Genomic DNA, 13,499 nt, shown 5'->3' with positions numbered 1-13,499 from the left:
GCATACAAAGCGAATGCACACAAAACATAATTCAAATTCTTTGCCAACTGCAATCAGTGGCTTGCCCCTTGCCTCATTATTAAAAATCCTACCCCCAAACCCCAGCACCAACCAACGTTGACAAAACAAAAGAGAAAATATAGTAATGATTATAACAATTAAATGCAACGGCACTACTCAACAAGCTGGACACCACCCGAAGGGCCAGATGGACTGAAACCATTGAATCAATTGATTTCACCCACTCCAGCCGTAAGGCATGGCAGATTATCAACCAGCTCACTGGCAGGAAAACAACACCCCCCAAGTGTCCTGTTACAGCAGACGCCATTGCAGCCCAGCTCCTGAAGAACAGCCAATTCCAAGGTGCAGATAAGAACTTTGCCCGCCTCACACTGCGCGAGGTATCTGCCCTCTCAAGGGCACCAAGTGTTGAGGCTGACACATCCGGAGCCTTTACAACAGCTGAGTTTAGAGCCGCCATCGACAACCTCAAACAAGGCAAGTCCCCGGGGCAGGATAACATCCATCCAGAGTTCATGATCCATCAGAGCGAGACAACATCTACCTGGCTCTGCTCCTTTTTCTCGTCTTGCTTCCAGAAGTCCAAGCTGCCGAAGACCTGGCGCCGTGCTGCTGTTATCGCCCTGCTGAAACCAGGCAAAAGTGCGGAAGACCCCAAGGCCTACAGACCCATTTCGCTGCTCTGCGTGCCATTTCAATTACTGGAGAGGATGATCCTCAGTCGCATAGAGCCAGTAGTAGACCCACAGAGCAGGTCAACGGTGGACCAGGTGACACTACTCACCCAGGACATTGAGGACAGCTTTCAGGCCAATGAGAAAGCTGGAGTAGTGTTGCTTGATTTAACGGCCGCATATGATACTGTAGACTTCACCTGAAGCTGCTAAGGACAATTCCAGACCGGCATATGGTGAAGTTCATAATGGAGATGCTGTCCAACCGCAGCTTCATCCTCAGGACCAGCGACGGCAAGAGCAGATTCACAAACCGCAGATTGAGGCGATTGAGAAATGGGGTGCCACAGGGGGCAGTCCTCTCACCACTGCTATTTAACATCTACATCCATGACCTTCCGGAGACAAAATCCAGGCAATATGGTTACGCTGATGACCTAGCAATCATGCTGCGTCAACCAACATGGTCAGCAGTGGAAGACGGTCTTAACTTGGACATGAGCACCTTGGCCGACTACTTGCGCAAGTGGCGTCTGCAGCTCAGCACCGGGAAGACAGTGTCGGCCGCATACCATCTGTGCAACAGAGCGGCAAAGAGGGAACTGTCGGTGTCTGTTGACAACAAGCGCCTAGAGCAACTTTCAAGTGTCTTGAGTCTTTTTGTTGTTTCTGCAGCATGCGTCCTGCTGTTACTGTTTGGGGTCACGACAGGTTGACTGATGTTGTAGTTTTAGTAATCATGTCAGCTATTGGCCCAAAGCAAACATGGGAGAAACACAATGAACAACACAAAAAATACGTTTATTGCGGAACTTGGCAGAAATGACCACGTAGATAAACATAATTTTAATGTTAAAAAAAGTAAAAGAAATAAATAAAAAAGGGTTATTTTTTTATTTTTTTAAAAAAATATATTTTGAGTACCTATGCTATGCGTCGCGTACCCCTAGGGGTCCGCGGACCCCACTTTGGGAACCGCTGGCCTAGAGCACCAACTAGCCCCCAAGTACCTCGGGATTCGGCTGGACAGGACACTGTCTTACAAACAACACCTGCAGGAAGTAAGAGCCAAAGTATCATCAAGGGTCTCGCTTATCCGCTGCCTCGCCGGCACAACTTGGGGAGCCTCCGCCAGGACACTACGGATTTCCACACAAGCCCTGGTGTTCTCTGCTGCAGAGTACTGTGCTCCAGTCTGGAGTAGAAGCCCACACGTGAGGAAGGTTGACCCTGTCATCAATAATGCCCTTCGGATCGTACTGGCTGACTGAAGCCGACCCCTGTGCCCTACCTGACAGTCCTAGCAGGAATTGCCCCCGCCGGCCTTCGACGAGAGGCCGCAACCCTTGCACTTGCAAGGAAAGCCAAGGAAAACGACTGGCATATCCTGCATGAAATAACAACCATGACAGCGCCCCCATATAGACTCAAGTCCCGTCACCCCTATAACCAAGGATATGCTTGGTTCCATCCCTGAGGACCTGTCTACAAGGGCATGGCTGGCAACCACCTGGAAGCGGGAATGGGAGTCGGCCGAGTCCACACGTCTGCACTGCTACACCCAAGACCCGGGAGACGGAGTCGAAGGAGAACACCTACCACGCCGGCACTGGACACTGTTAAACCGCCTCCGTACTGGGGTAGGACGCTTCAAATCGTCTATGAAGGAGTGGGGCCTGGCAGGCAGCGCAGCATGTGAGTGTGGCGAGCCTGAGCAGACTGCCGACCACATAATTACCACCTGTCCTCTGTACAGACCTCCTTCAGAAGCTGGCCTCTTCCACGTGGGACCATAGACAATGGCGTGGCTTTCTGACACTGATCTGCAGGCCCGGCGAGTGCGCTGGGCAGAGTGGGCAATTGCCCAGGACGCCAAGCCACTGGGGGGGGCGCCCGCGCTCCGTGGCTCCGAGACAGATTTCTACCTGTCTATCTGACTACCGGCACTACCCATCAACCCATGTGTCAGTAGGAGGGAAGTGGGAAGAAAGTGACATACAACATCAACAAACAAAACAAAATGCGACGGTCCAAATTAAGTGGGGCACAAAACAAACAACGTGCATTAGATCGGGCAAAAAAAACAGGTTGCATATCCAAAAGTGACGTCTTTTTTTTTACGGGGGGCGTCGCTGCGGGGGAATTATGGAGCAGCTAGAGCTACCACCACCTCCACCTGCTGCAGTAGTAGTACTAGCAGCCGAAGACATGCAAGTGGCTGGCCCTTCTGGAGTGCAAACTACAGTGCAACTAGCAGCCACAGTGAGCGAAACAGCAGCAGCAGCCCAGGCTGATATAGAGGAGGAGGAGGAGGTGGTGACTCTCCAGGAGGAGGAGGAGGGCAGCGAAGAGGAGAGTGAGAGTGAGACGGAGACAAATGCAGCGGCAGGTGGGTCACAGTCAGACTCAGATGACCGTCATATGCCGATTGTAATCTTATCTGATGACCCCGCATTATGGCCAAACCCAATCACTGACTCGGTCAGGACAGAGCTCGTTAAAAGAGGCCCAGAGCAAGTGATGGACTATACATTCCCACAAAGTAATGAGACCCCTCCTCGGCGATTTTCCAAAGAGTCTTATTTCATTAAACTCCAGAATGGAGAAAAAATAAAGAGAACATGGGTAGTGTACTCGGAATCTGCAGATAGGGTTTTCTGTTTTTGTTGCATGCTATTCGGAAAAAATGACACCAGTCTCAGACTGTCAAAAGAGGGATATAATGGATGGAAACACGTCGGGGACATTTTAAAAGGTCACGAGCAATCAAAAGCACACATCTGTTGTATGGAAGCTTGGCACACTCTCAAAATTGGCATGGCTACTAGGAAGACTGTGGACTGGCAACACATGGAGCTAATAGAGAGAGAGAGAGAAAGTACTGGAGAGAAGTGCTACGCAGACTTATCAGCATCACCTGCCATTTAGCTGAACGCAACATGGCTTTCCGTGGGACAACAGACACACTGTACTCTAATGGTCATTTCTTAGGACAGGTGGAGCTGATGGCTCAATATGACCCAGTAATGAGTGAGCACTTGAGAAGAATCGGGAGAAGTGATATAACCACTCACTACTTAAGCAAGGACATTCAGAACGAACTGATTGTGAGGATAGGAGCGCTGGTTCTGCAATCAATTACTGAAAAGATTCATGCTGCAAAATATTATTCTGTGATTCTGGACTGTACGCCCGACATCAGCCATGTTGAACAGATGTCAGTCATTTTGCGCATTGTGAATTGTGTCCCTGAAATAGAAGCAGAGCCTGCTGCTGTTTCGATCGCAGAGCACTTCACTGGATTTATCTCATGTGATGCCACAACAGGTGAAGCACTGTGTAATACCTTCTTGGGCCATCTGGACAAACTGGGTCTCAACATCAGTGACTGCAGAGGCCAAAGTAACTCTGTGACGAAAAGAGAGTTGAGCCAGAAGGCAAAGCTCTCTGTCTACCGAGCAATCTTCGCTCCTACTCTCACCTATGGTCATGAAGTGTGGGTCATGACAGACGGGTGGCTGGCATCTCCCTTAGAGATAGGGTGAGAAGTTCAGTCACACGAGAGAACCGGAGTAGAACCGCTGCTCCTTCGCCTGGAAAGGAGCCAGCTGAGGTGGTTTCGGGCATCTGGTTAGGATGCCTCTTGGGCGCCTCCCTAGGGAGGTCCTCGGCGCACGTCCCACTGGGAGGAGACCCCGGGGCAGACCAAGGCGCAGTTGGAGGAAACACATCGACTCACTGGCCTGGGAACGTCTCGGAATCCCCCAAGAGGAAGTCACTAATGTTGCTCTGGAGAGTGAAGTCTGGAGCACTCTCATTATCGTTGTATGACATCAGAAAACAGAGAGGACTGCCCATCCCTCCATATTAGGGACAAATGTTTAACTCATTGTTTTTAACAACATTGTATGACATCAGAAAAAAACACTGCTGTCATCATGGCTGAAGATAGATAGATAGATAGATAGATAGATAGATAGATAGATAGATAGATAGATAGATAGATAGATAGATAGATAGATAGATAGATAGATAGTCCTGGTCTATACATCGACTCTTGTGCTGCTTTTAGCCGTTAATCCATGCGAGGTCTCATGCTGTCCGAGTTGGCGTGGAGCGAGCCAGGCGAGACCGCCACGAGCCGGGGGAGCCGCCGCCGCCGCCGCGTGTATATCATCGCCGCCGTACTCCTGCCGCTGTGTCTCCTGGGGGTCCTCGCCCTTGTGGCCTATTGTAGTGCGGCTGGCCGCACTACAATAGGCCACGAGGGCGAACACCAGCGAACACCAGCAGCTGGAAGGATCCCGCCGCCATCCATGACTACTATAAGTGGCTGGATCGAGACGGCTGGTCTGGATTCGTGGCCTCCGGCACCGCCGGGCGACCTCCGGCCCAACGGCACCACCACGGTGCCCGCCGCCGGGCCGTTCCGCTATATCATCAACGAGGACAACAAATGCCCGGCAGGGGGTGAGCCGCCGTTCCTGGTGCTGCTGATAACCGTGGAGGCTCATCAGGTGGAGCGCCGCGACGCCATACGGCGGACGTGGGGCATCGAGAGGCCTCTGGCTCCGGGCGCGGCCCCGCGGGTGGTGCGTCTGTTCCTGCTGGGGGTGAAGGAGGGGGGGGAGCAGGGCGGCGCCCTGGAGGAGGAGAGCCAGAGGCACGGTGACATCCTGCAGCAGGACTTTGTGGACTCATACCGCAACATGACCGCCAAGACCCTGATGGGCCTGAACTGGGTGGCGCGCCACTGCCCGCGGGCCGCCTACGTCATGAAGACCGACAGCGACGTGTTTGTCAACACCGAGTACCTTGTGCACGAGCTGCTCGGCTGGCCCGACGTGAAGCCCCGGAGGAACGTGTTCACGGGCTCCGTCTTAGTTGCCAGGCCGATCCGAGACAAAGACAACAAGTACTACGTGTCCGAAGAGGAGTACCCGAGCCAGAAGTACCCCGTCTACTGTAGCGGGACGGGCTACGTGTTCTCGGGAGACTTGGCGACGCGGATCTACAGCGGCTCGCTGGGCGTTCCTCGCTTCCCCTTCGAGGACGTGCACGTGGGCATGGTGCTGGACAGGCTGCGCGTCCCCATCACGCCGCCACCAAGCCCCTCCCTGTTCCGACTCTGGGGACTGAGGCCCTTCGACAGCGACAGCTACAGCCGCCTGGTCACCTCTCACTACGTCACGGCCCACGAGATGCTGGACTTCTGGCGCCGCCTGCGCCCGGCGGCGGAGGCCCGATACCGCCGCAGCAGCGTCCTCTCTCAGACGGACCTGACCACACGACGTCTGACCTGAGGACGGACCTGACCACACGCCGCCTGGGGTGTGACCTGAGTATGGACCTGACCACACGCCGCCTGGGGTGTGACCTGAGGATGGACCTGACCACACACCGCCTGGGGTGTGACCTGAGGACGGACCTGACCACACGACGTCTGGGGTGTGACCTGAGGACGGACCTGACCACACGACGTCTGGGGTGTGACCTGAGGACGGACCTGACCACACGACGTCTGGGGTGTGACCTGAGGACGGACCTGACCACACGACGTCTGGGGTGTGACCTGAGGACGGACCTGACCACACGACGTCTGGGGTGTGCCGATATATCGTTGCTGTCGGGAGGAAACCTCATAACTCCATTTTTGAGGTTTTTGATTTTGTTTTGTGGCATAAATCAGTGCTATTGAACACCCTTTACGTCTGTGTGTTGTCTCGAAAATATTGAACCAATGGAAAGTAGTAAAAAGTGCTTTGGACAAAACCTCTTAACTCCATTGGACCCTCAAACTGTCTGCTAAAGCAACTAACTCCACCACCTCTCCCCCTCTCATGGAAGTAACTGACAATAAATAAAGTCACAATGGACAATGCTAACTTGTCTTTGACGAGGCTGTATTGCTTTGTTTTAAAAATATACGGTTTTCTTTATTTCCTGAAAAAATTATATTTTTCATTTCCTGAAAAATTAACGTTTTGGAGTTATGAGGTTTCCTCCCGACAATCGATTGTATCAATACTACAGTTTTGTAACGTTGTATTTTAATCAACCCCGGCTGGATCACCTGAGAGAGGGGTATGATGTTGGAAGACCAGAAACCCTGATGACCTTGGGGTTTGGGATACATCACTGAGGATACGTCCCAGGTGATGACCATGAGATCGAGAGTTCTCGGCGCCCAGATATCGTTCCATCTAGGCGGGATTCTGACTTAGAGACGCCATAAGCCTGCAGATGGTAGCGTCACCCCATTGGCTCCTCAGCCAGGCACATGCACCAAATGTCTGAACCTGCGTTTCCTCTCGTACGTATTTTTCTCGTACGTATTACATGATATGCAATTGGCCGCCGACCCCCATCTGAAAATATGTTGTTCCAGGAACCTCTCAGAAGCAAAGATTTGAAAAACGTTCACTCTGAAAGAATATACATTCAAAGATTTGAGCCACATTTTCAAGATTTTTCAAAAATAGCAGACCTACAAGCCCATTTCGCATTGCAACTTTTCAGGACTAGAAAGCCTTCAGTTTCTATTAGCTTGTATTCCCCATCGATGATGTCACTGGAGGACGGTTTCTGAACTGCCCACAGCCCTCCTATGAGACACAGACCGAGGAGAAAACAATTGCGCCAATTTTTCATGATTATTAGTGAGGACCTGAAGATAGGTTGAAAAGTGAAGTGGTCCTTTAAAACTCAATGGTCGCCAAAGACAATTCACAGCCACCAGGGGGCGCCAAAAGTCCCAGACCGCCACCATATATCTTTTATTTTATTTTATATATTTTTATTTTTATTTTTTACCATGTTATAAAACACGAAAAACACGTCCTTGGCGCTCCAGGACATCATGAAAAATAAGTTAATTAAGTATGGCGGATTTCAACCTGTGTTTCTGCCATTGCATGGCAGGCACCCAGAATTATACTGTATTATCCCAACTAGAGCGGTGCCCGTTGGGCACTGGCCTACTTGGAACGATGCAAGTTGGAAATGCATGCCCCACCCAGTTATTCTTATTCTGTCTGTGACCCTTTTATGCCCATATATGGAGTTCTTTGTCAGGCATGCGCAAATATGGAGTCTATGCAGACGTCAGAATGATGTCAGAACAGGCCAACTCCATATATGGAGATATAGAGGTGATCAGGTCTAGGGCCCGGGCAGAGACCTTTTGTGGCGGTTCTGGACAACCGTGGGTCCGACCATCTCGACACCGGGCACTGCAATCCCTGTGGGGGTGTGGAACGGTGTGTCGAATTTGAAGTCAGTGGGGCGAACAGTTCTCGAGTAACGTGTATTACAGACGTACGTACACACGTACGTACGCAGAGACTTGGTGCATTTATTGCGAACAAAGTGAGCACTAACTATAGAAGCTGGCCAAAACTGTGTGCCTGTCTGTGTGTCTGTGTGTCTGTGTGTCACGCTGTAACACCACCCACCCGCCACCAGAGGGCAACTGAAATTGGAACGATACAGAGATCATGGATATCACAATGTTACGCCAGACTTCCCGGTCCTTCATTGCCACCCCCAGTTCCTGCCTACTGATGCGTGTGTCCCTAGCGATGACATCAGGGAATGACAGTTTTCTACCTCTGGTCTGCTTTGAGGCAGGACTCCAGAGAAGAAGGGAAGATATAACCTCATTGTCAGCATTGTAGCAGTGGCTGGCAAACTGTGTTCTTCTGGATCGGACTAGTGAAGAAACACGGGGAAGGCTGCCGTATATCAGATTAGTCGATGGGTGGCTCTTCCAAGACAGATTTTGCGCTCTCATTAGAAGGCGGGTGTACAGTAAGTGCCATCCAACCGATTCTCTTGTGTCCATGTCTCGGAGCCATAGAGTAGAATCGGCTCAACGGTCGTCCTACATATTTTTACTTTTAACATCTTACTAAGCTGGGATGACCAGATCTTATGCATGTCATTGCAGGCTGACCACGCCATACCCTTCCTAGTTTGAAAGTCCTTTTGGGAAGAAGATATATATGAACCCAAATACTTGTAGTCATCAACCTGTTTCAGAGGAGTGTTTTTATAATGTGGTTATTATTGGATTTGCATATGTTTACGTATTCAGTTTTCATCTCGTTGAGATAAAGACCAACACAGTTGGAGGCCTGCTCAAGAGAATGAAGGAGAGCCTGAGCGTATTCCAATGATTGACAGCACACACACCAAGGCCCGCCCCCGCTCGATCATGCCCTTCTCTATCCTGATTGGATGAAGGCTTTGCCACCTAGCCAAAAACAAAACCCTCAGGGGTTAACTAACTGGGGACAGGGAGGAACTCCTTATATGGTCAGCACACTCTATAGTAGGGAGGTTTATCACAACAAAACAAAAAAAGAAGTGATATTTGAATTAAGTGAAATCACTGAATATACCTTTAACCCATTTTTGGCGGGAACCCCTTTTGGTGTTGAAGCATTATGTTCTACTTTAGCTATTGAAAAATAGCAGATCTACAAGCTCATAGTGCGGCACCGAGTGCCGAGTGCACTATCTTTGAATATCTTTGAATATATTCTTTCAGAGCGAGCGTTTTAACTCGAATCTTTTCTTCTGGGGGCGTCCCTGGAACAAGATATTTTCGGACGGGGGTCGGCAGCCAATTACATATAGTTTCTGGGGTCCTTGACATGGAAACTGACATAGAAACATGATATAGTTTCTGGGGTCCTTGACATGGAAACTGACACAGAAACATGGGTTATTCAGAAAACTGTCAGGATTCAGAAGGCATTTGTAGAATCGTCCTCAGGTCTAAATGGGTTAAATACTAATTAGCATGTTTTTTTGTTTGTCATTTTGTCTTTTGGATACATAAGCATTGGCAGGCTTGTGTTACAGGCAGCAGTGACGTAGAGTCTGTGGGGGCCGGGGGGCCAGGGCCCCCATGAGGAATTGGACCAGGCCGCTCTAACCATCCAAGTCTGGCACCTTAACACGTCTGTTTTCCTCACTGTCCGGGGCGGGGGGTGGTGGGGGGTGGACCGCGTTGCCTGTCCCTTGTACACATGCAGATCAGGCATTGAAATGCTAATCTGGGTGCTTAACCTGCCAGGTAGGTATGTGTGTGAGGAGCTGATCACAGTCACAGATAGAGGGAAAGTGTTATATTTGGCCTATTATTTATGCTATATATTATTGACAGCGTCTGTGTCACAGTCTCACAGTCACAGACATTGCGCACACGAGAGAGAGAGAGAGAGAGAGAGAGAGAGAGAGAGAGGGGTGCTGCGTAAATAGGCGGGGCGGCACGGGCCCCCATGAGGATTATGGAAACTATTCGTCCCTGACAGGCAGGTAGCTACTAAAATAGACATAAATAAAACAACATAACTGAGCTGGCTACTCTAAATGGGAAAAAAGGTAAAGAAAGGGATGTTTAGAACAGTGGTTCTCAAACTTTGTCAGGTCAAAGACCCCCAAATTGTATCTGTATCTGAAAATGGACCCCATCTGAAAATGTTCTGTGCCAGGGACCCCCAGAAGAGAACAAAATATAACAATATTTTTCAGCAATGTTAAAAAATAGCAGATGTACAAGCTCGAAGTGTGGCACAAAGCGAAGCGCTGTTATCTTGTAGTTCTGCTATTGTTGAATAGCCAACATATAAATGGATACGTACAGTGGTTATAATGATTTGTGACACTATATTAACCCACTTTGAGAACCGTACTCGCACACACGGTTGCCAAGACGGCCACATGTACACAAGGTGACACGCACGCATGCACACACACACTAGGGCATTCACTAGTCATTTAACTACCTATTGTATCTGTAACAGTTTGTTTTTGATTTTTGATTTCTGATTCGTGATCTATGTCCACTATATGAGTACCATGATGCATTAAGTGCCTTATTTTCGGGGTGATTAGGTCGGGTGGGAGCGGCCAACTTGGGAGAGCTTTCTGTTTTGTTTTGTTTTGTAATGCATGGATGTATTTGTTGTAACATTTCTGTCTATTGTATTGCTCTGTATTTGCTGTATGTTGCTGGACCCCCTCGAAAACGAGATGTGACATCTCAAGGGGATATCCTTTCTCAATAAAGGTTCATATATATTGTAGTTTTTTTGGAAATAAATATTTAAAAACTGTGTACATTGGTGACTATAACTATAATCTACCTGATCTTGAGGCCTACAAAATCGGGGGGGAAAAAAAAATATTTTTTATTTTTTGTATCAACTAGTCAACTAGTACCAAAAAGGTCAACTAGTGGATTTACTTCGACTAGTTGCTTAATGCCCTAACACACACACACACACACACACACACACACACACACACACACACACACACACACACACACACACACACACACACACACACACTTTTGCCTTAGTTTTTACCTTTGCCTATGTGCCTGCGCGTGTGTTCGATGGTGGAGTTGCGGTTGACGTTGGACAGCAGGCCGAGGCAGAAGCGGTTCTTGTTGTTGGACGGGTCCGTGAAGCCGTCCACCAGGACGCTGCGGGACGAGGCGTGGAAGGTCTCGCCCACGCGGTTGTTGAGCTCGTAGTACGCTATGGAGCACCAGTACTCGGGCTCCTCGTAGCACACCGGGCGCAGCTCTGCAACACGGGAACGACACCACGGGGAAGACCATATAGAGTATTAACCCATGATTTAGACCTCTGACGTCGAAATTAAACAAAACAATGTCTTCTAAATTCTGACAGTTTGCTGAAATTCCTATGTTTCTGTATCAGTGGTGCTCAATATTTCATGTCAATGACCCCCAAAATTATATGTAATTGGCCTCCGCCCCCCCCCCCATCTGAAAATATGTTGTTCCAGGGCGTTAGTTCTGAAAGAATATATATTCCAAATTTGCGCCACATTTTCACGGTTTTGAAAAATAGCAGACCTACAAGTTTGTAGATTTTTCAACAGCTAAAGCATAACAATGCTTAAAACACCAAAAGGGGTTCCCGCCCAGAATGGGTTAAAGACTGAACCGGAGCGATAGCTGTGAGCTTGTAGATCTGCTATTTTCAGCATGCAACTAATTGTAAAATGACTTATACTGGATCTCTTGTCCACTAGTCCCTTCCTAACATTTGAGTATAGTTTTTATTTGTTGACTAAATTGTCAATATATTTACTCTTAGTTTTAGCTAAGTTAGCTTAGTTTAGCTTAGTTTTCATGTAGTTTCCATTTAGTTTTCGTCAGTGGAAAAAGCTAGTCGACGATGTTTCGTCTTAGTTTTAGTCGACGAAATCAACACTGCAAGGAAGACGTGGTGAAATGGCCTTCTGTCATTTTACGTTGAGGTTTTCAGTTTGAATCGTTGTCGCAGTGATTAGAAATTGATAATTCAAAATATGCTCCTCATTGATTTACATTGTACATACACTGAAACAGCTCTCAAAGTCACAATTTCTAGTACGTAATCAAACACAAACAAAGTTCATTCAGACAATATAGAGCAGGGGTCCTCAACTAGAAATGTTGAAGATCCACAAATACTTTTTGAAAAAGTCTAAGGTCTGGTCCCATGCGCGTGCCACACAGCAGAGAGCGGGGCTCTTGCCTGTTTATACAGTCAAACCAAGCTTATACAAATCAGATCCCCTCCCAACCAAACAATGATTTATTCCCCTCCAGGAATTCACAGCAAATAATGAGAGGTATTGTTTTGAGGAAGTACAAAGAAGACTTTTATTTTGTCAAGTTGTGCCTGCTTAATAAGATAAAGTAGCCTCGTTAAGATAAATAGCACATTTGGTTACCAAGACATTGTCCACTGAGGTTCAACAATCCCAACACATCTTCAATAAACTCGCCCTTTGCCTCATCATAATGCCTCACCCCTGCAACCCGACTACGCATAAGCGGTTGAAGATGGATGGATGGATGGATGATACCTCACAAACACCAGCAACTGAGCAACAGTGGTGTCAGTGGACTCCTTCACTGCTAGTTAAATGCACTCTGCATTAGTGCATTTTGTATTCCATGTTTGGACAAATCACCATACAGTACATTGGTTGCAGTGGAATCTGAGAGTGGGATTTGCTTTATTTTAGCTGTCCCATTTCCTCTTTGCCTTCAAACATGGTTCCCATCGGTTCAGTCAAACATTATTTCATTTCTACATCAGAGAATGGCTTGCCGTTTGTGCTTACCCAAAACGCATGCCACTTTAAGTGAACACTGAGATTTTTCCCATTCTTCATTGAACCGCCGATTTTCACTGTTAAACCTTCTCTACTAGCGAACTTGGAACATGCCATTGTGATTCATTACTTGCGCAAACAGAGCATGCAAGTAATAGTTTTCGTCCAGCGCTTCGATGCATATGTCGCCGTTTGATGTGTATGCGCCGTGCCAGCGTATGACGTAATGACTACTTGTGCTTGATATGGCAGTGGTGTCAGATTACATACATGTATACATAGGGGCATTACCTTTAATCCTCCCGACACTAAAACATATCGTCATTACGTCACCATCGAAAACCAATTACACCCTGGCATTGGGTCCTTTAATCCACATCTTTATTACGTCATCATTGAGAGCTAGTTGTACCAGTTATACCCTGACGTCATATGCTGCTACGATCAACCGGGGCATACGCAAAGTAACCACATTATACCGCTAATCACAAATGACATATACATAGCTGAGATTTGACAGTTTGTAGCGGTCGACAGTACTTGCGCGCTCTGCTTGCGCACTAGTAGGCCATTTATGGCCTACTTGAGTGCAACAAGCAAGTAGGCACTCGACAGAGTGCAGTTCTAGTTAAAACTGTAATCATATTCTAT

The 13,499-nt window shown here is 48.2% G+C and overlaps 1 protein-coding gene across 1 annotated transcript in view; it reads right to left on the bottom strand.

The window, feature by feature from the left end:
• The window catches only part of smad9 (SMAD family member 9), a gene marked incomplete at its 3' end in the record, with an annotated part of 43,082 nt that overhangs the window by 12,382 nt on the left and 17,201 nt on the right, over positions 1–13,499 (bottom strand). Inside the window, exon 6 of the mRNA XM_079508416.1 lies at positions 11,078–11,299. Coding sequence (XP_079364542.1) covers positions 11,078–11,299 — 222 coding nt within the window. The remainder of the gene's footprint in view (positions 1–11,077; positions 11,300–13,499) is intronic.

This window comes from Electrona antarctica, assembly GCF_951216825.1.
Source record: "Electrona antarctica genome assembly, chromosome: 8".
NCBI classification, from domain to species: domain Eukaryota; kingdom Metazoa; phylum Chordata; class Actinopteri; order Myctophiformes; family Myctophidae; genus Electrona; species Electrona antarctica.
This window is presented reverse-complemented; position numbering and strand designations above follow the sequence as displayed.